Source organism: Anoplophora glabripennis, unplaced genomic scaffold (genome assembly GCF_000390285.2).
Source record: "Anoplophora glabripennis isolate ALB-LARVAE unplaced genomic scaffold, Agla_2.0 scaffold191, whole genome shotgun sequence".
NCBI classification, from domain to species: Eukaryota; Metazoa; Arthropoda; class Insecta; order Coleoptera; family Cerambycidae; genus Anoplophora; species Anoplophora glabripennis.
The window spans coordinates 4,553-30,917 of NW_019416357.1; the positions used below are offsets into that span (position 1 = coordinate 4,553).

The window sequence follows — 26,365 nt, forward strand, 5'->3', positions numbered from 1 at the left end:
ATGAACATTAGGGCAGGCCTAGGGGTTCCGACAACGGGTCTGCCCCCACAGAGCCTAGCCAGAGAACAAAAAGTATACGTCAAGAATTCTTAGCTAAACCAATGTAAGTTTGTAACAGACATAAAGGTCACGGCATAATATCTCGAAAACCCATCAAACTTTAAATATTCTGTCTTTCACTCATGTGTCTATTTAAACAGATTCATATTTTTCGTTAAATGTAGAATTTCAATTACAGATGTTAACGGTGGATCCAAAAACAGACAGCGGGCGCAAATTCACCTTAGAAGAAGAAAAATACAATGCGACAAATTTTTTAACTCTATGGGATTTTGAAGGAGTTTTCAAGTATTCTCCACTGTTTTATGGATGGTATACAAATAACGAATCGACATATAAATTCTATAGATTACCACTCGCATACTTCATGACAGGGCTTGCAGTTTACGCCTATAGTTTCTTCGCAACATTGAGAAAGTTAGTATATTTTATTTCTTATTAGTTATTATACTAATTACACAAGCCCACAAATAGAAATCGAAGAATCCTTTTTCCCAGACTAGGTGACCATTATGTTTTTGAGGTTGCTAATCACGATTCAGATGTCCATATGACCCCACTACGTCTTAATCAAGGTCAAATGAAGCTCAAACATATTAACTCGAATGATACATTTTTTATGACCGCTGATTCTGAAAGAGCGAAAAATTTTACGTCCGAATACGCTTCGACCTGTTGGTCAAACCGACCTCTGAACGTCATTTGCAATTCATCTAGAGGTCAAATCCTTCTTTTGACCCGTCGGCTGATATATTAGCTAGGAATTGGCTTCGAACCAGTTGACTCCTATGTTTTTGGGGTCGCTGATCACAATTCCGGTGTCCATATGACCCCATCACGTCTAGATCAAGGTCAGATGAAGGTCACACACATTATCGTGGAGATGCTCTGGGGGAGACACAAGAAATCTCGGTTCACGATGTACCTCCTTACAGCATATTGTGTAAGTAAGGAATCATGGCCTCAGATTGACCTAGGAAATGACTCTGTTGTCAAATCCAAGGTCACCCCTTACGGTAGAAAAATATTCAACAGTTGAATGTAATTTCGTAAATTGATATGGCCCAAAATTTAAAGTCGGTTGAATGTAAATATACATTGAACATTCAACGGATTTCACATTTTGGACTATGAACCTATCCTTTCACGAAGTCACACTCAACTGTTAAGTACGTATCTTTTCCGTGAGGGAGGGACTAATTCCCCTGAACTTTCATAGAGTTATACGATGTTTCGCTTTTTGGCCGATACATCAGCCGATAGATCAAAAGAAGTATTTGACCTCTAGATGATCTGCAAATGACCTTCAGAGGTCGGTGTGACCAACAAGTCGAACCGCATTCGGACGTAAAATTTTCCGCTCTTTTAAAATCCGGGATCAAAGAGATTCCATCATTCGAGTTAATGTGCTTGACCTTCATTTGACCTTGATCTAGACGTGATGAGGTCATATGGACACTGGGATCGTGATCAGCAGACACAAAAACATAAAGGTCACCTAGTCTGAGAAAAACGACTTTTTGATTTCGAATATTAATAATTTTATAATTAATATTAGTTCGCTTATCGATTAGTAATAAATAAGCTAAATACCTTTCGGAAAAATTATTGGTCTTATTTAAAATGTCTTAAACGACATAATTACTTTGAGAAAAAAGCCAAATTTTTTCCTCTGCCTACGAATTTATACGAATGCGAGAATACGAATATTTTCAAGATCTTGCCAAAATTTCTTTCTAAAGTTTCCATTATTTGATGTATTTGTCACAAGAATCTTAAACCTGAAAGTTTTAGTTACGACAACATTTAACACTTTAACAGGGTTTATATGGATTCCTATATACTTCTAATTAAAAATTAAATGTACGAATATTTATTTTATTTTTTCAGAATCAGAAATTACGTAAAAACAATTTTAAATCAATTTATAAAATTATATTTTTATCTATAAAATTTCGCCATTATTATTAAAATTTGTCAAATGGTACTAATATATGTATAGATAGCAAGGGTTCTAAATATCTTTACGATGTTTTAATCAGTAAATTTTCTACGCCTGATAGTTGTTTAAAAAATGCCTATTGGTGAGTGTATTAGCAACATTTCGACAAACTTCTAGGCCTAATTCTCTCGCCAAAACTAAAACTAAAATATATGCGGAGATGCCGTGTGTCATACAACACACAGATTTAATACTGTGGAAATATTGTTTTAATAAGAATAGATTAAAATGGTTTTAAAGTTCTCTAAAATTACAACCTGGACAAAAATGGAAATAGAACAATTCACTAATCACTATTTTATAATTTTTTTTGTTTAAGACGGCGATTTCTGCCACAGGGATATTTTGGCGCTATAGCATCACTTAAAATTATTAAATTGCAATATATAGCTAGGATAAGAACCTCGCTGTACAGCGGTAGTATAATACAAAGTCAAGATACGAGTAAGTATGACTTTTGAACAAAAGGTGTCACAGGCATACCGTGGAATTTATGTCAACTCGTAATACATTTATTAGACCGATCAAAATAACTCATTTAGAGGGGAAAAATGAAGAAAATTGTTACCTGGACTTTTATAATTGGAAATGGTAAAGGGGCTTATAATAAACGAATAAAGGTATCAAAATATAATTAATATTTTTTAATTTTTCAAAAATGTCCTTTTTTTGGCTTTCCAGGGCCTATCATAGCAATGTTGCCATTTTTAACGTTAGATATTTTTTAATACAGCAATACTTTTTTAATTGTTATAATAATGTGATCTACATATACGTTTGGATTTGATAGATTAGCAGTCAGGTAAATAATGGACCACTGCAAAAAAAATTACCAAGGACACTCCTTATAAACCTTGTAAAACTTAAACGTATACATTTTAAATTTAAAAGCAAATAGGTACCTACCTATTTATCAACAAAAACTACTAAAAATGTAAATTTAAATGTATTTAACAATTCTATTTGTTCAAAAATCTAAAATTTCAAAATATTGATTGAAGTCATATGTCGCATAACATAACCTAGCTTTTTATAAATCAAATCTGGGCGGGCTGGCCCAATATTATAATTCTTTGGCATAGATAAATGTTCTATGGGCAGGGTTGGCCAGATAAATTTTTTCTATTGTCGTCAGTAGATGGAAATACAGTAGCCACAAAGTCTGTTTGAAATAAAAGTTGTTAAAAAANTAGCAACATTTCGACAAACTTCTAGGCCTAATTCTCTCGCTAAAACAAAAATATATTCCCTCAAAAAAGGTTACTTTGGAAATATTGTTTTAATAAGATTAAAATGGTTTTAAAGTTCTCTAAAATTACAATCTGGACAAAAATAGAAATAGAACAATTCACTAATCAGCCGACGAACTACAGTTGAACTTTTTTTCGAAATATTGACACTATTTTATAATTTTTTTTTTAAGTCGGCGATTTCTGCCACAGGGATATTTTGGCGCTAGCATCACTTAAAATTATTAAATTGCAATATATAGCTACGATAAGAACCTCGCTGTACAGCGGTAGTATAATACAAAGTCAATATACTTGTAAGTATGATTTTTGAACAAAAGGTGTCACAGGTATACCGTGGAATTTATGTCAACTAGTAAAACATTTATTAGACCGAACAAAATAACTCATTTAGCGGGGAAAAAAGAAAATTGTTACCTGGACTTGGAAAGTGGAAATAGTAAAGGGGCTTATAATAAACGAATAAAGGTATCGAAATATAATTAATATTTTTTAATTTTTCAAAAATGTCCTTTTTTTGGCTTGCCAGGGCCTATCATAGCAATGTTGCCATTTTTAACGTTAGATATTTTTTAATACAGCAATACTTTTTTAATTGTTATCATAATGTGATCTACATATACGTTTGAATTTGATAGATTAGCAGTCAGGTAAAATAATGGACCACTGCAAAAAAAATTACCAAGGACACTCCTTATAAACCTTGTAAAACTTAAACGTATACATTTTAAATTTAAAAGCAAATAGGTACCTGCCTATTTATCAACAAAAACTACTAAAAATGTAAATTTAAATGTATTTAACAATTCTATTTGTTCAAAAATCTAAAATTTCAAAATATTGATTGCAGTCATATGTCGCATAACATAACCTATATTTTTATTAATCAAATCTGGGCGGGCTGGCCCAACATTATAATTCTTTGGCATAGATAAACGTTCTTTGGGCTGGCGTGCATAAAGTTCTATGGGCAGGGTTGCCAGATAAATTTTATCTATTGTCGTCAATAGATGGAAATACAGTAGCCAAAAAGTCTGTTTAAAATAAAAGTTGTTAAAAAATTAAGTTATTTTTATAGCACTAAACATTCTGAAAGAATATTTAAAAATCAGACATAAAAGAGTAACAAAATACAAATTGGACTGCAAAGAAAATATTGCAACCCAGATTCGAATCAGAAATTTTATATTTTATCTTTAAACAAGTGACACTTTATACAAATAATTACTACTGTCGTATAAAAGTATAAAAATCGTTTGTTGCTATGTGAAATTTTAGCAGCCATTAGAGTACGGTGTCATGTCGACACAATGGCGATAAATCGCTACATTTGGCAACTCTGTCTATGGGGCAGGTGAATAACAATCACGGTCCGTAAAGAGACGGTCGCCGCATAAGTCAATCGGCCAATAAAAAAAACAAATACTTCGCCAAATTCCTCAGTTNCAGCCATTAGAGTACGGTGTCATGTCGACACAATGGCGATAAATCGCTACATTTGGCAACTCTGTCTATGGGGCAGGTGAATAACAATCACGGTCCGTAAAGAGACGGTCGCCGCATAAGTCAATCAGCCAATAAAAAACAAATACGTCACCAAATTCCTCAGTTTATCTTCGTTCAACCGTCATCTCTTTCTGACTCATTGCATATCCTATAAGAAAATAAGAGGCAAATTTAAAATTGTCACTTTTCTTGTACCACGCTCCTTTTCGCATAAAAGAATGAATTTAATCAGTTGATGATTATGATTAATTAACAGGTAATTTGAGTCTAAAATGTTACAATATTCTCTTGCCTTCAAAATAAAAATTGTGTATTGTGATCTTTGTCTTTAGTTAAATTTCAAATAACTTACCAAAGTACTTTAATTCTTTATAATAGGCTGCAATATAATTTATTTTTGTACGTACCAACTACAGTTTTCATATTTATCCTATTACAGTTGATGTTCCAATTAAAAAATTATTAAGTTTTTACAAGTAAACTATATACAGTAGTTTTTAGCTTTGAAAGAGTTTTTTTCGGTGTTCGGAGTTAAATGGAGTAATAAAATGAAAGGAAGAGGGGGAAAAGTTATTCCCGCAGAACTTTTGACATAACATTTAATTTTAAGAAAAATTTTCAAGTTTACAAAAATATTAAAATCACATTTCGATAGATACTGAAAATTTCCAGTCGCTTTTCTAACAATCACATCAATTTGTTATACAACAATAACAATAAATTTAGTCCTTTTTGAAGTGAATACAATCAGTATTCTAAACTAGAAATTTAACATTTAACCTGTTTTCTTTAAGTCTTTTTCTTGATGATAAACTTAATAGCTCTGCTTGAAGATCGCGTTCAAAGTTTGAGTCTTCAAAATAAAATTAAATTGTCTTGGTTAGCACTATAAAAATTATTATTGCAAATTGCAACACTACACCTCACTCCTGACATTTTTACGTAAATTAATAGTTTATATTAAACACTACACCATCAACTTATTAAAAACTATTATCAATAACTAACTAATTACTGAAAAATACCCAAACAACTATGAAAGATTTACTACTTGGAAAAATGCAAAATTACTAGTTAAGTCGCATGTTGTTTACATGCGACTTAACTAGTAACATAAATCCTAAAGGTTAGAAATTTTGTGACGTAGTATGAGATAAGCCACGCCCATAATTTCTGTCTATTACTCGATCGTCTTTTTTACGGACCGTGAATAACAATTACATTTTAATATCAGATCTGTTAAAGAGTGTCCAAAGTTGTAAACGTATTTTATTTTCTAACTGTAATCGGGTGTGTAAATAATTTACAGTTTTCCATGTCGGTGAATTCTTACGATTTTCAAATATGATCAAATTTCCTAATGACATATTTTAAATAACCGTTTTGATCTAAAAAAAGTTTTTAGCCATAAACAGTTTCTCAAAGAAAATTTTATTTCTCGTAAACTAGCGTAGATTTTCTAACCAAATTATGTCATTAGGAGCTCCAACAAATGCTAAACCCTTACAACTTTTCATTTGCAATAAATTTAGTTCCTTTAAATTTATTCATCATCTTTGAAATAATTTGTTGGTGGAGCTATCTAGTTTTCCTCTGTCAGAAGTAGCCGTCTTAAGATCCAGTGGTGTACTTACTTCTTTAGTAATTTTAACATTTTTTTTAGTTAGCCATCTAAAAAGGTGTTTTGGCTTTCCAAAATGATATAAATTCGTTATACTTATATAAAAAAGTTATTTATTACATTTTCTTTTCGTCCTTTTTTTAAAGAGGATCTTAGTTGGCCACGATTGCAGCACTAGAAGAAATGGAAATATTGTCTTTGCGAAACCATATCCCCCGAACGAAGCAGGTTGGCATATTGCCGTTCGGCTACAAAATAGCCTATTTGGCCTTAAAAAACATAGGTATCCAAATTTTACAAAAATAAAAGGCGAGGTTTTTGAGAAAATCAATTTTGAAAAAAAAAATACTTTTTTCCGTTTTTCTCAGTTATCTCAGAAAGTTTTAAAGCAATTTGAACTCCGAAAAATCAAGTAAAAGCTGATAAAATTCTGCACATTGTGAAAAAAAAAAACGTTTCAGTGGGATGATTTGGGTCAAAATGACGGCCACTGGAAAATAATATGCATTCTCATTTTCGGAATAACGCTTTTTTCGGAAAAACAAAAAAACACGGGTCTCATAAAATTTAAAGTAGATTGACATCCCAAAGTTTAAAAAAAATCGAAGAGGTCGATTTTTGTGGTTCGTTGAATACATATGTATATGCAAACTACCACTGGATATTTAAAGGTAATAATATGGTAGAGAATGAATGTATGGATACCATTTCACCGACTATAAAGCAAAGAAGGTTTAAAAGTTGCTCCAAACACCTATTATATAAATACATTTTTCTGCTTTTGTTATTGCGATAGGCAGTTACAATTCAGCTGGAAATAGTTGCTTCGTCCATGTATAACAAATTATTTCTTTCAGAATGGCTGAAAACTCTCGTATGTCTAAGCTTTCAGAAAAGGATGATGAATATATTTTTTCATGGAAACTTTTTACAGCGTGGGATTATATGATCGGTAACGCAGAGACGGCACACAATAGAGTCGCTTCCATTGTCATGGGATTCAAAGAAGCATTATTGGAAGAGGCAGAGAAAAAGAGAGAATCCAGAAAGTAATCTTACTTTTACTATCAGTTATTCTTAGATGCACTTTGGGTTAGCTTTAGTTATACACAGTGTTCTGTATGAACTGTACATATTGTAACGCAGAGGGGCGGAAATTTAGACAAATACGAAATGACGTGGGTCAAATATTTTGAATATGATGAATTTTCACTAAAACTAAATAAAGTGTTTCAATAAATGGTTCATCTATTGAAATTAATTTATTTTTGTAATATACCACATACTACAAAAATTCTGACGGTGTTGAAAAAATTCCCGTTCTCTTTTATAACAGAAATAAATCCTGCCTTATTTTTCTACTATTTTGTATAACATATTGAAAGTGTCTATATGAAAAGGATGTATTTGATTTTTTATTACACTTCCCCAAGTTTTGAATTAACAATAAACTTAACAATTATTTTTTAATCAGTTTTAACCAATATTATTTTAACAATGATAACAGCTATTTACAAAGTTCAGCTCGATGTTAGTAGCACTGGGACTTCCTACTATATTTTTAGTAAGACGGAACTTAAAATTTAATATTTCTTTATTAACGAACAATAAGGAACGCAACATTTACGTACGTAATAAAGCTATTTCCTCATTTTTATTAAAAAAAAAAGGAAAATAAAACAGCCCCACAAAAAAAAAGATGGGAAGTTAGAATATTTTGTATCCCATCTGCCTTGGTACCGACGACGACGGTCCATTTCCTTATTATCTTGATGAAATCTGCTCCTCACTGTAATCACCCAAATTTTCTGGGAAATAATCCACATGAGAATGTAAAATACGTAATTTGAGATTCATTAAGCAGCCTACGTTTTTAAGGCTTTCCACCAAATTCGACACCATTTCTTTATAGTTTGAACTCTTTCGATTTCTTAGAAAATTTTCGATTTGTTCCTTAAAACATAACCTTGCTGCTTTCTCGTTTTCATTCATTTTAGTAACAAAAATGTGATCCTTTAATATCTTACGCATCCGGTCCATCAAAAATTCCTTTCCGCAATTGCGCATCACTTAAATTATTGAACTGATCTCCGAGATACTTAAAGCATTAATCGTCTTTGTTTAGAGCTTTTACCCATTGCTCTATGAGACTGAATTTGATGCGTAGAGGTGGAATAAGGATATTTAGCTTCATTTCTTTAATTTTACTTATTACTGTTACTGTTTTGAGTCTAGAAGTTGAGAGTACTTAGTAGACCTGATCGGGTTAAACAGGTCCCGGATTTGGATTCAGCGATCCCAAAAACGTATAGATATATTAGTTCACTTTGTTGGCAATTCATTCTCTACATTTGACCTTGAACTGACTTCAACCTAGCTAATTGGGCTACAAATGGATATCGGATTTGGATTCAGCGACCCCAAGACATAATACACGGTGTTCCATTTAAGAGAGATTATTCTGTAACTCTGTAACTGTAAAATTTAAAAAAATGGTTTTAATAAAAGTTGTCTGGAATCATGTGGGCCATGTAAAGGAAATATTTTTAGCTTAACAGGGTGTTCCATTTCGCGTGACTGTTATTTTAAACGGAACACCCTGTATATTATTGAATTTTTGAATTCCTTGGTTAATGTTAGGTAGAATTTATTAAATGTACATGGTGTTTAAAACTTACCGTTTTCGAGATATTCAGTTGTTTTTGAAAAAAATCTCGGTTTCAGCTTTCTAAATGAAACTAGTAGCATCTAAACCGTAAGAATTAGAAACCTGCAGTTTCCACAGTTCATTTTGGCATAAATTACTCTATCTTCTCATCTGTGAGCAAAACGTGTACCTTATTAATATTTGGAAATACTGAAACCTACATTTAATAATTTTACGAGTTGAAAAACTTATTTTTTTTCAAATGGACTGACCCATATTAATTGTCATGGGTGAATGCAAAATAGAATGCCCTTTGGACTAATATAAGGTTGTTCATACTTATCTCTAAAAGTTTTCCAGAAAAATGAGGTGTTTTCTAAAGTCAGAAAAAGTAGCTATGTATCTAGGACTTATGATTAACCAGCATTTGAGATGGAATGTCCATGTAAATTATGTCACCATAAAGATTAGAAAAATGTATCATAGATTTTACCAACTTCGAGATATTCTGAGGAAAAAATTATTAATAACATTATACAGGGTGTTAATGAATAGGTGTTACAAACGGATATGGTATGTAAAAAATCCAAAAATAAGTGCAGTTTACTTAATAAACATATGTCCTAAAGCGGCTCATTTTCGAGATACAGGGCGTTGAAATTTAAAAATAATAAACTATTTTTTCCTGTAGCTCCGCTATTAGTTAATATTTCTTTATCAAACTCAACAGACAGATTTACTAGTTTAAAGGATGCATAAATATGGCAGAAACCATTTATTGGCTTCTTCTAGTGGCGTGCGATAGGTGTCGTTTCACCTTTTATCCCCCCTAAATTGTGCGGCACTGTACAAATATTAGTTTTTCGTATGTTTTTGAATTTGCTAGTATTTTTTACGTAAATAATGTATACTTGTTAGACTTCCATAAAATGAGTATTATCAAGTTATTAACATTTACATTACTGAGGTCACCTTATGCTCCAAAAACTATGTTTTTCTATGCTATGCTAGTTTTCGAGATACAAAAAGTTAAAGTTGTTTAAAAGGTATTTTTATTTTGCACAAAAAAATTACAGTAAATGCTCAAAATTACGGCCACCAGTAGCGATACAAGCGTTAATTCTTCGAAGCATATTTGTGTACATTCGGTCAAAAGTGCCAGGCGTCGTTTCGATCTCCTGCGCTGCAGCTAGAATGCGTGCTACCAAATCTTCTTCTGACTCAACAGGAGTTTCATAAACTAGACTCTTCATATGGCCCCACAAATAAAAGTCAAGCGGGGTCATGTCTGGGGAACGTGGTGGCCACGCCATAGGTCCTCCACGGCCAATCCATCTTACACCGAATTGTTGATTAAGGTGATCTCGGACAACAAGCGAAAAGTGCGCTGGCGCACCATCATGCTGCAGCCACATTTCCTGTCGAATGTTCAATGGCACATTTTCTAATAATTCTGGAAGTACTTGTTGTAGGAACGTTAAATAAATAGGACCTGTAAGACGATTTGGAAGAAGGTGCGGACCAATTAAGCGCCCGTCAATTATACCAGCCCAGACATTGACGCCAAACTTCTGCTGAAATCTAGTGGAGCGAATGGTGTGAGGGTTTTCTTCAGCCCAGACATGGTTGTTGCGAGAATTAAAGATCCCTTCTCGTGTGAAGGATGCTTCGTCTGTAAAAAGCACAAACCGCGGAAAATTTGCTTGCAACTGACACTGTTGAAGAAACCAATGGCAAAAGTTTAGTCGTGGCTGAAAGTCGGCGGGAGTTAAAGCTTGAACCTTTTGTATATGATAAGCGTGAAGCTGTTGCTCGCGTAAAACTTGCCAAACGCTTACATGGTTTACATGCATATTCTGAGCAATACTTCGACTGCTGGTGGATTGGTTTTCTTCTATCCTATTAAGAACTTCTTCTTCGAACCTTATCGTTCTGCGGTTTCTCCTTACCCCGCAGTTAACCCTATTTGTTGTAAAAGTTCCTGTTTCCTGCAACCTGCGAAACACTCTTCCAAATATCTTATGTGAAGGGGTTGGACGATTTGGAAATCGGATTGAGTATAACCGACGGGCAGCCCTGCCATTACAACGCGCTTGACCGTACATTAATATCATGTTTGCATAATCAGCAGAAGTATATTCATTCATGATGTATGAATGTTTTAAACGAATGGATAAAGATATCTATCTAATAATTAAAACTTACAAACTAAACTTTACACTAAAATAACAATAATAATTAAAAACTGCCTCGTTTCACAATCGAAAATAATTTGACATTAAAATACAAGTAATGTCAACGGCAAATGTTTTTTTTCCAACATTTTAAACTTGCTTGAGGAATACGGAAACCTTGAATGTTTTGTATCTCAAAAAGAAAAAGCGACACATGTATGCATTTACTAAACAATTTCGTGAAAAATTTACTCAACATGTCACTTTTTAAAAATTTTTGGTTTTTGGAGCATAAGGTGACCTCAGTAATGTAAATGTTAATAACTTGATAATTACTCATTTTATGGAAGTCTAACAAGTATACATTATTTACGTAAAAAATACTAGCAAATTCAAAAACATACGAAAAACTAATATTTGTACAGTGCCGCACAATTTAGGGGGGATAAAAGCTGAAACGACACCTATCGCACGCCACTGGAAGAAGCCAATAAATGGTTTCTGCCATATTTATGCATCCTTTAAGTTAGTAAATCTGTCTGTTGAGTTTGATAAAGAAATATTAACTAATACCGGAGCTACAGGAAAAAATAGTTTATAATTTTTAAATTTCAACGCCCTGTATCTCGAAAATGAGCCGCTTTAGGACATATGTTTATTAAGTAAACTGCACTTATTTTTGGAGTTTTTACATAGCATATCCGTTTGTAACACCTATTCATTAACACCCTGTATAATACTCTAATTGTCTAGTTGAATCTATAATAAGATATTGTATAATTATTTGGGGTAGCTTATACACTAAATCTTTAAAACTGTTATAAATCTGTCAAAATACTCGGTTGAAAATAATTTTTAAGAAAAATTATATGTATCGTACTGCATTGTTATATAAGTACAAACATATAAAATGTGAGAAATTTATATGTGCATTCTGCACTTAATTACTTACCAAAAATAATAAAATTATGTCCTTCTGTCTCTCACGATTATCTCAAAAGACACAACGTGAATGAATTCTTAATAATGCCGTTGGTTCATAACTCAATGTCGCAATGATTTATTACTTACTATGCTCCTGAATTTTATAACATGTTGCCGCAGTCCATTAGAAGTTTAATTAATAACAAAAAGAAATTTAAATATTTGACAAACACACAGATATATTTAAATCCTTATAAATTTGCTAACAAGCTGTAATTTATTTAATCCTGCAAACAAAGACATGTAATGTTCTTAACTGTTGCTTAGTGTTCTATCAATACGATTTGAGGTCTTATTCTGCTACAATCACTACGGAATTACTTATCAAAATTTGCCATCTGAGAAGGGAAATATTTGCGCGCAAACTTCATTTTACATGCAGTTTAGGCAAAAGTTCTTTCTCATATAAAATACAAGAATGAAATTGTAACTATTGTAATTGTGATTATTGCATATATATTATTTTGTAATTTATAATTTTGTCTTATTTTTGTCACATTTATTGAATGTAAAAATAAAAGAATAAAGTGAAATTGTAAAGTGAAATTGTAACAGCGTCAAGAAGGTCTTTTGTCAGCGAGCACTTGAGGTGTTAAATCAAGATGAAGATTTTATTAAATGGGTCATATGCCCAATGAGATTACTTTTTATAAAAATGGTTTCGTTAATCGTCATAATTGCCATTATTATGACACAGTAAATCCTCACCAATTCCGGACAACTCATAGCCAATACAGATGGTATTTGAACGTGTGGGGAGTAATTTTGGGAACCCATGTCATTGGACCATTCCTTTTTAACCAGCATCTGACTGGAGCAGTTTATTTAAACTTTTTAACCAACACTCTAGCTCTAGAAGATTTGTCATTTGACATTCTTTTAGCTACACTTCGAAGAATGTGGATGCAACATAATGGTGCTCCACCTCACAATGCCGCTGCAGTTCGTCAGTTTTTACGCGAAACTTTTCCCAACAGATGGATTGGACGTGGGGAGTAGTGAGTTGGCTTTCTAGGTGTCCAGATATGACAAGGCGCGACTTCTTTTTATGAGGATTTATAAAAAGCAAAGTTTTCGTTACACAAGCAACTACCGCGGAAGATATGTGGCAGCGCATTATGGTAGTATTTCAAGAGACTATACGCCAGACATGCTGACCAATGTTGGACAGTCTTTTAAAAACTGAATTCGTTTCTGTATTAATCTAAATGGAGGACTCTTCGAGCAATGGATGTAAATGAGTGGTCTTCTCCTTCTTGTGTTTCGAGTTTCAGTTTGTTTCGTTTTCCGTTTTGTTTTAGTTGTTGTTAGTGGTTTACTTTTGTTTGTCAAACCACTTTTTAAACATGGCAGTAAATATTAACACTGTCAGTCCCAAGCCTGATAAAATGTGAGGGAAAAGTGGTTTTGCAAGGCTTTCTTGACGCTGTTACATGGCTAGTTTTTCGGACTTTAGAAAATAACCTGATTTTTCTGGAAAACTGTTAAAAATAAGTATGGACAACCTTATATCAGTCGAAAGGGCATTCAATTTTGCATTGACCCAAGACAGTTAATATGGGTCATTCCATTAAAAAGTTTTTCAACTCGTAAGTTTATTAAATGTAGGTCTCAATATTTCCTAGTCTGAATAATGTACACGTTTTGTTCACAGATGACAAGATAGAGTAATTTATGCCAAAACGAACTGTGAAAGCTGCAGGTTTCTAACTTACGGTTTTGACGCTATCTAGCCTCATTTAGAGAGCTGAAATTGTAATTTTTTCAAAAACAACTGATTATCTCGAAATGGTAAGTTTTAAACACCATGTACATTTAATAAACTCTACCAAATATTAACAAAGGAATTCAAAACCTCAATAATATACAGGGTTTCCATTTAAAATAACAAAGTTATGTAGCGCCCACGCGAAATGGAACACCATGTAAAGCTAAAAATATTTTCTTTATATGGGCTATGGGACATGATTCCAGGCAACTTTTATTAAAACCATTTTCTTATAAATTTTACAGTTACAGAGTTACAGGAGAATCCCTCTTAGGTGGAACACTCAGCAGATGCCATGGTCTTGTCTTTCGGATCTCCCACTTTTTTTTGTGGGGCTGTGATAATTATTGTTAATTTTATTCAAAATTTTTATCGATTCATTAGTATTAGCTATAACTGTTTTCATTGCTAAAACAATAGAGTATGTTCATCTATAATTAAAATATTGAGGACAGCCTAAATATACAATCAAATTCATGGTTTTTGTTACTGACTCATTTAATTTCAATATGCTGTATGAAATAGTAGAACCTTTCTGATCTGCCACAAGCGAATGGGAATATTTTCAATACTGTAATAAGTTTTACTAAAAATTCACAAATCACCTTATGTCGGGTAGCCCGCGCAATATTGCTTCCACAAATCTAGAAACAGTGTAAATTACTTAATGCTGCATTAGTGCTGTATAATGTCAACAACCTAAATTCATGGTCAGTTGAGAAAGTCCTAGACTTTCAGCCAGTGTAAAGTAAATTTATTTGTTTACAATGTGGAACTGATAGAAAAACAGCAAATATTATAGTTCCCTTTATTTGTATAAATGACATATGACGGTGCAATCTATAATATTTCTAGACTTGCGATCTGTCGTCATAAAGAGCCGGTGGGAAATAATGTAGACTTATCATATTGGCCAAGAACATTGAGTTACCGGCAGGTCGTCTATATTTTTCTGTAGATCTTCATTTGCATATCCAGACCATATATACAAATAAAATGAACTATGTAATTACTTTTTAGATGGAAAGTTGTCTGCTTCAGAGTATTTGTAAATTTAATTGTACTTGGATTGCTGACCTTCTCAGCTTTTGCTGTTGTAATGGTTGTGAAAAGGTCGACTGAAAAGGAGGCAAACAGCACAGTTTGGAGGAAAAATGAAATTACGATTGTGATGTCCCTGATAACTCTATTTTTCCCAATGCTATTTGAAGTTTTAGGATTAGCAGAACAATACCATCCCAGGAAACAATTAAGATTGCAATTAGCGAGGTATAAAGTCATTGTAATAATTACCACAGTAACTTCTTTGTTGTAAGAGTTATGAAAAAATGTGAAATACGAAAGTTGCACGACTTTTTATGAAGTTTTCAAAAATGATAGTAGAAAAACAAATGAAGTCCAAACAAAATGGCAGCGGATGTTAACTTTGTTAATTTAAATGGAATACCCTGTATATTTTTACATATTTGGATAGAACGTTCTCTGTCGAGTATAGTCATATAGGGGTTTGTTGGGTCCATCTCTACCAATAAGCGAGATAATATTAAAAAACGAAAAGAAGGTTTTTCATTAAGAAAATAAAATATCTTGTAATTGTTAGACCTCTTTCAGGCATCTATCCGTTTTTTCCAATTACGTAAGGATTTACAGGTTTTGTTATAATCTATTTTAACATATCGGACATTGATACGGTCCAAAATGCGTATAGGTATTTTAACTAAATCTCACTAATTAGGCCGTGAGAGGCCTAATTACTTATGGACAATATTATATGGTAGGCTATGACAGTGACAAGTAATGTCATGACAACATTGTTATTATATGACAGTTTGTATTATTATTTAATTAAAATGGGTTACACAGAAGCTGAAAAGTTGAAATATTTTCTGTTTATGTAAGAAATAATAAAAATAAAAAAGCTGTAAGAAGGCATTATATCCGAATCGCCCAATACCAAGCCAAAACACATTTTTGTATATTTATCGGCATGTGAGAGATAATAAAACCTTCAAAAGAAGAAAACTTATCACTGGGGCAGACGAGAATGAAGAACTTGATGTTCTAATTTATTTTGAAGGTAGGTAGCTTTATATATATTTTTTTGTTGTAAATATCTATTGAAAGTTAATTTTGTTATAGAACAAGGCATCTATTATTTATTTTGAGTGCCTTTTTAAAATAATGAAAAATTGTTTTAGAAAATTCAGAAAATAGTTTACGAGTGGCATCACATGAGCTTGGAAAAAGTTATTCAAAAATTCAAAGATCATTAAAAAAGTTTCACTATAGACCTTACAAGTTGTTACCTGTGCAAAAGCTTACAGAAGATCACAAGCGCCAACGATTAGAATTTTGTCAGCTAATGCTCCAGAGATTAGATGAGAATCCTGATATATTTAAACACATATTGTGGACAGATGAATCGTCATTTTCCACAGCAGGCGTTTTTAATATGAGAAATAAGTTGCCCAAATTAAGAAATCCGGTAGAAAGTCAGTAAAAGTTTGGTGTGGCATTTTCCAAAATAAAATTGTAGTGCCCATATTTTTTGACTACAACCTAACAGGAGAAACATATCTACAATTTATTCTTCCGGAGGTAGCACTACTGTTAGAACAACAATTTTCTGCTGAGGAATTAGAGGGAATAATTTGGCAACAGGACGGTGCGCCTCCACACAATGTCTTGGAAGTTCAGGATCATTTAAATGGCCAATTTGACATTTGGATCGGTAAAATGGACCCATTCCATGGCCACCAAATAGTCCCGATTTAACACACTTAGATACATTTTTGTGGGCATTTTTAAAGGTTAAAATTTACTAATTTAATTTAAAAGTTAATAATAATTTAAAAACAGCGTCCAAATGATTAGAAATACAATTAGAGAAACTATTTATGAGCTATTTTGCACTGTTTAAATAATAATTTAATAAGAAGATATGAGCTTTGTGTTTTAAATAATGGAGGCCATTTCGAGCAATATTTGTAATTTAAGTATTATATAGTTATAGTTGTTAGCTGTAAAATTGTCGTTGTGATTTTAATATTATAAATTATTATTGTTCTTCTCCATACCCTATTTTAATTCCTATAATATCTCAATTTTTTACTTCTGCGTTACACACTTTTTGAAATAATAATACGAAATGTCAAACAGTAATAATGTTGTCATGACATTATCTGTCTCGTCCTACCACATAGCATTGTCCATGAGTAATTAGGCCTCTCACGGCCTAACTAGTGAGATTTAGTTAGAATACCTATACGCATTTTGGACCGTATCAATGTCCGATATGTTAAAATAGATTATAACAAAACCTGTAAATCCTTTCGTAATTGGAAAAAACGGATAGATGCCTGAAAGAGGTCTAACAATTACAAGATATTTTATTTTCTTAATGAAAAACCTTTTCGTTTTTTAATATTATCTCGCTTATTGGTAGAGATGGCCCCAACAAACCTCTATATGACTATTCTCGCCAGAGAACGTTCTATCCAAATATGTAAAAATATACAGGGTGTTCCATTTAAATTAACAAAGTTAACAAAATTAACATCCGCGGCCATTTTGTTTGGACTTCATTTGTTTACAGGATAATAATAATTGTAAATGGAGCAAACATTTTAAGAAACATTAACTTTTTACGAAGAGTAAATTTATGTATACAAGAAAACGGTGGCGATTTTAAATATGTTTTTTCATTAAATTCATAATTCACTTCTGCTTTAATTCTACATTGGATGGACATTATACCTAATACTTACTATTTAGAAGGAACTTAATTTTAGTATATTCAATTCAATTTCTTGATTTTCGAAAGATTTGATGGTTGGATACAGGCAAATGTAAAATCAGTGCCAGTCCGCTTATTTAATGAAATTGTAAGGAGACAAAAGAAACAATATCAAATTATGTCAGCAATTAACTGAAAAATATTCACCATAAAGCTATAGACGAATCTATATTTTCACCATATATCAATTTTCTAGTAGTTATATTTATATTTTTAAAACCAAACTGTGTCAATTGAAAGCAAAAGTGCCCATCACAAAAATAATCAAAGTCCATTTACGCTTATTATTTTATTCAAAAAATTCAAAAAATTTACAGAAAATGTGTGGTTTTTCGTTGTACATGTACAAAGAGACAAGATGTATACGTCAAAGATGAAAAGTAAAAGAGTTTTTCATAAATTCATGAAAATAAAAAATATATTATCTTTAGTTAAAACATAAGTAAGTAATGAAAATGAATAACTACAAAGCCGCAAAAAAAAGTTGTCTGTACTTTTCATGCCACATGTGTTATCCGCAGTATTTTTGCCTCCCGATCACGAATCCGGTGTTAGAATTGAGCTACGTCAAAGCAATGTTCTAACCTCAAAAAACAGGCCAATTCACGAAAAAGTGCTAGGAAAAATACATTTTTTTTTTCTATATTCACATGTGTATTTATATGGTTAAAACCCCGCCGAACGTGAATCCGCGGTCAGAATTGATGGTTCTTTGTCAAACCTCAAAAAAAAGCGGGTCAATTAAGGTCAGATGTCACGAATTTTCAAAAAATAACAGATTCGCGCCAAATTTGGTATACGGGGGTTTTCGGGGTTGCTGATGACGGATTCGAGGTCAATTTTGCAAAATTCAAGATGGCAAATCCAAGATGGCCGACCAAATTTTCAAAAAATAACACATTCGCATCAAATTTGGTATACATAATTTGGTATTTGGTTCGGGGTCACTGATCAAGAATCCCAGATCATATTTACAAAATTCGTTTTAAAAAATGTAATCAATTACCTATGTACTTTATTACCTGAGATTAGGCAGAAAACCCGTGAATAGATCTTTTACAAAAAAAGAACAAGATATAGCCGATAAAAAGAAGGTTTAAGCATGATTGGGTACTCAGGTTATAAACAAAAAGAATATTACAAAATGAATTTCGCATTTCTGACCTCGAATTCGTGATCAGTAGAGTTCTGGACTTGGTCGGATGATCATAACCGTCGCGTCGGCTTTTCGCTACAGCGCATCGTACGAAACCGGTAATAACGGCAGTTATTTGCTTCGCGTTTGCTTCGTGTATACATGTTTTAATATTCTAATAATGTCGAACGCGTCAAGAGATAAAAAACGACTTTTCGCTGATAACGTACGAAAATTTATTTATTTTTGAAAATTTGGTCGGTCATCTTGAATCCGCCATCTTGTATTTTACAAAATTGCCCTCGGATCCATGATCAGCGACCCCGAAATAACCTCCGTATACCAAATTTAGAGCGAATATGTTATTTTTTGAAAATTCGTGATATTTGACCTCAATTGACCGCGGATTCAGGTTCGGCGGGGTCTTAACAATATAAATGAACATTTGAATATAGAAAAAAATTCCTAGCACTTTTTTGTTACTTTCTGCTATTTTTAACCTGTTTTTTGAGGTTAGGAAATTACTGTGATGTGATAGCTCAATTCTGACAGTGGATTCGTGTTCAAGACGCAAAAATACTACGGATAACAATATGTCGCATGAAAAGTACAGACAACTTTTTTTTGTGTGGCTGTGATACTTCGACCTTCTGTTAATATTAACCAATTTTTACCTACATGTTACTTTTAAAATAGTGTAATTTAAATCAATGTTTATGATTTTTAGGATCATGGTACTAAATCTCCTGAATCTGTATTCCTTAATATTTGCTCTATTCGATAAAATAAGTTTCATGGTGAGTAGATATTACAATAATGGATAAAAATGCAAATCTTGATATTATACAATATTTTAGACTCGTGAAATGCATAAATACAAGAACATATCCTGTACGGAAACATCTGAATCAACCTATCTCAACTTGTATTCGACTACAGTTTCATATTTTAATTCATCAAGCATATACGACGACACAAAGAAAATCAAACCACCTGTATCTGAAAGTCTCGTATACGACATGGCCTTTAACATCTCAAATCTTACCGATTTTCCACTACTGCAACTTATCGATTTAATCAAGACAGCGATCATTGATCTAAATATCTCGAATATTACTGATTCTTTTACTACAGAATATCCGGAAAATTCATCATTGATAAACGTTACAGATACTCTTTTTATTATACCTTCGTTTTCAAACCTGTCTATGCTAAATGATACAGGCGGAAATTTTACCGAGTACAACCTTACCGATTTTAAAGATATGTTTGTGGATTATCTGACATATCTATTACTTTCATTTAGTAACAATAACACGGATGTTAACAATTTCACTGTGGCAGAAACTGATGTGTTAAACTTTGTCAATAAAAGTAATATTGATATCTTGGGAGGTAATTTTAATATTAACAACATCACTACGATAGAAGCTGATATTTTAAACATTACCGATAGAAGTGATATTGATTTTGTGGGAGGTAATTCAGATATTATTAGATCCATTTTGTCACCTTTGCTCGAGAACATATCAAGAAAATATTACGAAGAGCAAGATTTAACAACTATTTACAATGCTGTTATTACTATTATTTCGTTTAAAAATAACCGGACCATTACAGAAAATAGTAATTGCCAGAAAATTACATTACCATCTGAGTCTACTGGCGACTTAACTACACCTTTTTCTACAACTGAAATAATCACAGGAAATTACTCCATGTGCGCCACATTGAGGAGTTACTGTTGGGAAACGATGTTCGGACAGGAACTGATAAAACTTACGGTTATGGATTTAGTTATGACGATATTGTCAACTTTGGCTATTGATTTCTTCAGAGGAATTTTTGTTAGAGTTATGAACAGATGCTGGTGTTGGGATTTAGAGAAAAAGTTTCCGCAGTATGGCGATTTCAAAGTAGCGGAGAATATTTTACATTTAGTCAACAATCAAGGCATGGTGTGGATGGGAATGTTTTTCTCTCCCGGATTAGTTGTCCTTAACGTTATTAAATTATACATAATGATGTATTTTAGAGCCTGGGCGGTACTAACTTGTAATGTTCCACATGAAGTGATATTCAGAGCTTCTCGATCGAACAACTTTTATTACGCTTTACTGTTAATGATGCTGTTTTTATGTGTGCTGCCAGTAGGATATGCGATAGTGTGGATAAAGCCTTCTTGGCACTGTGGTCCTTTTTCCGAATATGACAGGATCTTTCACATTTTTACAAGAACTATAAAGAATACTGTTCCTGAACCATTCCAGCGAGCTTTAGATTATATCGCATCTCCCGGAATTGTAATCCCACTATTGGTTTTGCTGATTTTGATTATATATTACTTGATTTCTCTCACAGGAGCTTTGAGAGAAGCCAATGACGATTTAAAAGTGAGTACTTGGTAATCACACCAACTTAAAATTTTTAGTAATAAGCAGAACATGACTGTGACAAAAAAAATACGAATGAATCTTTATTTGCAGTCATTAATGTTTCTCATTTTCGGAGTATTTCTAAAATATGGCGCCAAAGTGAAAAAGTTGCAGGATAGTAAAGATTACTACCAACATTTTTTTTTTATTAATCTAGAATCACTAATCAAATCCAAATGTAACTTGGATTGGCACAGGTCTTTAAATTAACGATTGCAGTAATAAAATAAGTGGGTAATTTTTTCCCTTATACACCGTGAAAGAGATCAATGAGGTATTTTAATTAAAACGTGTATCTGGTATTTTCAGTAAAATAGTAAATTTTCTTAAACGATATGTTTAAAAACACACAACCTAAATGTCACCTCACTTTAATATTTTAATTTTTAAGTTTAGAATAGAAAAATAGTACAATAGCAAATGTTTTTTATGATAATAAGGTAAAGTATCGTATAACCGAATAACCGTTTACTCGAATAATGGCGAAAACCGGATATCCGAAAATCGGTGTTTTGGAAAACTGACGGGATATACAATGTTATTCATTTATTTTAAATTTTAAAGTTAAATCTAATGTTAAAAGTTAAAATGTTAAAACAGTTGCACTTAATAAACTGCGGCTCTTCAATTTATTATTTATATTTTGGGTCGTTTGGTGTTTGGTGTATGTGGGTGTGGGTGATTGTTTTTTTTATTAGTCTGTGTCTGTGTCTCATGATAAAATATAAAAATAAATTGTATTTCCCTTAATAGTTCAACCTAATTTTGGTAGTAGGTATCGACTATGTATGTACTATATAACCAATATCAATAGCTACTTAAGACTAAGACTATATTATAGAGTTATGTAATTATAGGCTATAAAGATAGAATCCAATTATTCGAATGTGTGCATGATGCAGATTATCGAATAATCAGATATTTGAAGAATAGAATAGCCGGTTTTCGGGTTTCATAAAAATCCAAATTATGCGAAACCGGTTAACAAACTCTATCCAAAAAACTGATTTCAGTTGCCAGAAGATCCCTGTCAATCTCTTAATACTCCAGTCGAATTAGACCACAAAACCTGAAAACTTGAAAAAATTATTAGTGTACATTTTATTCCACTTTATGACGGGGTATATCAAAAAAGTACTTCGAAAGAAGTGCAGGCAATTAAATTACCTCCAATTTAAGGTACTTAGAGTCATTTTTCACTAATTTGTTAACTGTAAAATATGGGTCGAACACGGAAACATCAGTTTTCGAAAATTGCGCATTATTATTGCAAAAAGCAAGGGATGTTGATAAAATTTATGGAAAAGACGGTCAATCCAATGACCAACATATGCCAAATGCCAATTCAATTGACCGTGTGATAGTTGCTCCATCTATTTTGTTAATTAATTTCGTTTGATTTTTGCAACTAATTGTTAAATTACTAAACGTTAATTATAGAAGTTAATATTGTTGATATAAGTTCTAATTGATACAAAGAAACTTACCGTTGAAATTAAGTTGCCCTTGACAACTAATAAAGTAGGACATGCAAAACAGCATTATAAACCAATTGTACCAGGGCCAGGCAAACGCCGCTCAGGAATTCACTCTTTTTGCATTAAATAGATCTTATTTTTACGGTAATTTTAAAAATGAGAAATTTCCTACAGCTCTGTGTTAATCGGTTTAGAATACAAAAAAAAGTGTAAATAAACAAAGTGAAGATAATATAATGATGGCGCATATGATGACTTATTTTATGATATGATTATGATATAACGAGCGTTCAAATAAAAACGTGGTCGAAGCTGGCTCCGACACATTGGACATAGGGAGTAGCTTATAGCGACCAACTTAACCTCATTTCTCAACGAGCTGTATAGCAGCTGTCAGTTTCAATAACGTTAATGACTATATAACCATATCAAACAATTAAAGGAGCTGCGGAAAGTGTCCCCCTCCTTGTTATAACAATAAATTAAAGCAGCTGCTGAAAGTGTCCCCCTCCTTGTTCCAAGCACTTTTCACACCTGTTCCTCAAAGAATTAAAGACATTTTCTAAGATGCTCGGGGTATTGTTAATTTCACGAATCTTGTCTATAAGTCGAGCCTGCAGATGGTTTAAATCAGGAATAGGCAGTTCAAAAATAGTGTTTTTAAGGTAAGGCCACAAAAAGAAATCACACGGCGTAATATCACATGACCTCGGTGGAAATTCATGTTCAGCATTGAGACTTATTAGTCGATTTTGGAAAACTTCCCTCAACATATTCATCGTCTCGCCTGCCGTATGTGCCCTTGCGCCATCTTGTTGAAAGTAAAAGTTTGTAATTTCGTTTTCTTCCAGCTGGTTAACAAAAGGAGCGATAATTTCTTCTCTATACCTTTGCGCAGTAAGAGTACCATTAAAAAAAATAGGTCCATAAATCCTCCTTCGATTGAGAGCACACCAAACTCCAATTTTTTGAGCGTGTAGATGGCCCTCGACAAAAAAGTTATCTGGTTTTTCAGAAGACCACATTCTCATATTCTGTGAGTTTACGTAACCACTTAAATGAAACCAGGCTTCATCAGAAAAAAAGGTGATATTATGAAGTTCACCGTAGTTGTTTAAAAACCATTCACAAAATACAGCCCGTCGCGGAAAATCAACTTCATGAAGTTCTTGCTGACAAGTTAAACGATAGGAGAACAAACGCAAATCTTTTTTTAACACTGTGTGGCAGGTACCGACTGATACTCCCACCATTTGTGATAAAACACGTACAGAAGTTCTTGGCGCATTTTCCATTATTTGTTGGACATTTTCTTTTAATTCTTCAGTCCGCTTTTTAGGTCGGCCGCTTCCTTCTTTTCTTGTTACACTGCCCGTTTCACGAAAAACATTAACACAGCGCTGAACTGCACTTTGAAAAATTTTGTACTCAACAACGCCGGGAAATTGATTTTGAAATTCTATGAAACATTCCTCAATAGAATACTTCCATATTCCATCAATCTTGCGTCCATTTCTAAAGTAGGACTCTATGATAAACACTTTTTGTTCTTGAGAAAATACCATTTTAAACGCTTTTTATGATACAGCGCTTTGACAGATGACGTTTAAGTTCATTTGCTATACGCTACGCCCTACGTCCAAATTTTCAGAACCAACTTGACCACGTTTTTATTTGACCGCTCATTATTTTTGCAAATAATGATACTGCCATACTAACTACGCACACCGAATTTGGTTAAATTATATCAAGCGGTTTAGAAACTAAAAACTGATTTTTTTTTTAATTTTTGACACAGTGTAGCTGGACACTGGCTGTCCTAAGACCCCACATTTATATAACAAAAACCCCTTATTTTTGGCCACAGAATACCCCGCTGGATTTTTGATCACCCTTATATTTTATTATTAGTCCACGTATTCATATTTTTTGTTAGAGATAATTTTCCTAAATTTGCTATGACTTTTAGAGATATTTCTGAATTGATTTAAAGTATATCTTTAAAATTAAATAAAAATAAAAAAGTTGGATACACTAACACCTATAATAATAGGTAACTGCACACGGTTTCGATAGAACTGAAAATAAAGTTGCTTAAAAAAAGATTCCTTCATGAAATTATTGCAATCGGCGATCTAAAGTACTGGATTCATTGGGCTCGATAAATTAAAAAAAGCTTAAATTCATTCTCTCACAGAAATTGTTTGATATTCATAATTTAATACCTACAGATTATTATTTTACTGATATAAGTTGCATGTTATTTATTTATAACATACAGAATTTGTGCACTCGGTATATAAAAATCCATCACGTCAACGTAATTTATTCTGAAACTTAGTAGTTAATTATGAACTCACTAAATTATTTCTAGATCCAATTGCGAAGAGAAAGAACTGAGGAAAGAAGGAAAATGTTTCAAATTGTTGATAGGAGAAGGGTTGGCTCTGGCGAATCTAACGAATTATCAAACACACCATTTTCGAAATGGAAGAAACTCTTGGGCAATCTTCCAAGCGGAAAAACCTTTGACGACACTCCTAAGCAAGAATCTGAAGACCTACCACAACCTGTCAAAAAAGCAGAGCACAAGAACAAAGGTAAATAATAGGTAAGGCATTTAATTTATTTATTATACTAACTATTAAATATTTATAGACTTCTTGACCAAATTTATAAAAAAAGCTTTGGGCAAATCGTCTACTTCAGAAGAAGAGCAGAATGCTGAAGACGGTACTGATACAGAGCAACACGACTCTCTACCTTATGATACAATGGCATCCAAAAATTTACACAGATCTGTGAGGCCTTCACTCTCATGGAACAGCTCTGATTTTCAAGGTGTTGTTTCTAGAGCTATGAAAGCTAACCAGGGTAGATTATCAAATCAGCCCCGTGAAAGTGTAGATTCTGTAGATACGAAACAGTCGCCCATTCAAAGATATGACTCTTTTGAACCAAAACGAACGTTTCCAGAAAGAGTTGTGCCTTCGACATCCAGGGATATGCGTCAGGACTCAGGATCATCAGTATGGTCTGAAAACATCCCCGTAATAACTATTAGTAAAACCGAAAGTGCTGAAAATATATTAATGGAAACAAACACGAGTACTGAAACGGAAAACATCCGAAAAAATGTGAAGGCAAACGAACAATCAAAATTTTTACCCAAAATTAAAAGTGTACTCAAAAAACAAAGCACAGAAATCGACGAAGACACCATATGTCACTTCAACAGAGATTTGGAAAGTAATTTGAAAAACAATAAATTTATCAAGGCTTTGGCTGAGGAAGACGTAGATTATAGCTTTAGTGAAAATAAAGATATAACAGAAAACTCTGAAAAATGTTCTGAAAAAGTTTCCGATCAATCGTCCTCTGAGGATACAGAATTTAAGGAGACCAGTATCGACACAATACTGAACTTTCCAAGCAACACCAATAGGTTGTTTTCTTCAGAGGAAAAAACTCTTAGCGACGACAGCATTGAACATTTTTCACAGACGTAA

At 32.8% G+C, this 26,365-nt stretch overlaps 1 protein-coding gene across 1 annotated transcript; it reads left to right on the forward strand.

Moving 5' to 3' along the window:
- LOC108905807 (transmembrane channel-like protein 3) lies at window positions 1-26,365 on the forward strand. The gene is made up of 8 exons (XM_018708827.1): window positions 1-72; window positions 239-477; window positions 7,297-7,488; window positions 15,033-15,281; window positions 19,671-19,740; window positions 19,801-21,336; window positions 25,231-25,456; window positions 25,515-26,365. Exons 1-8 carry the CDS (start codon window positions 1-3, stop codon window positions 26,363-26,365), a joined length of 3,435 nt encoding a protein of 1,144 aa, XP_018564343.1.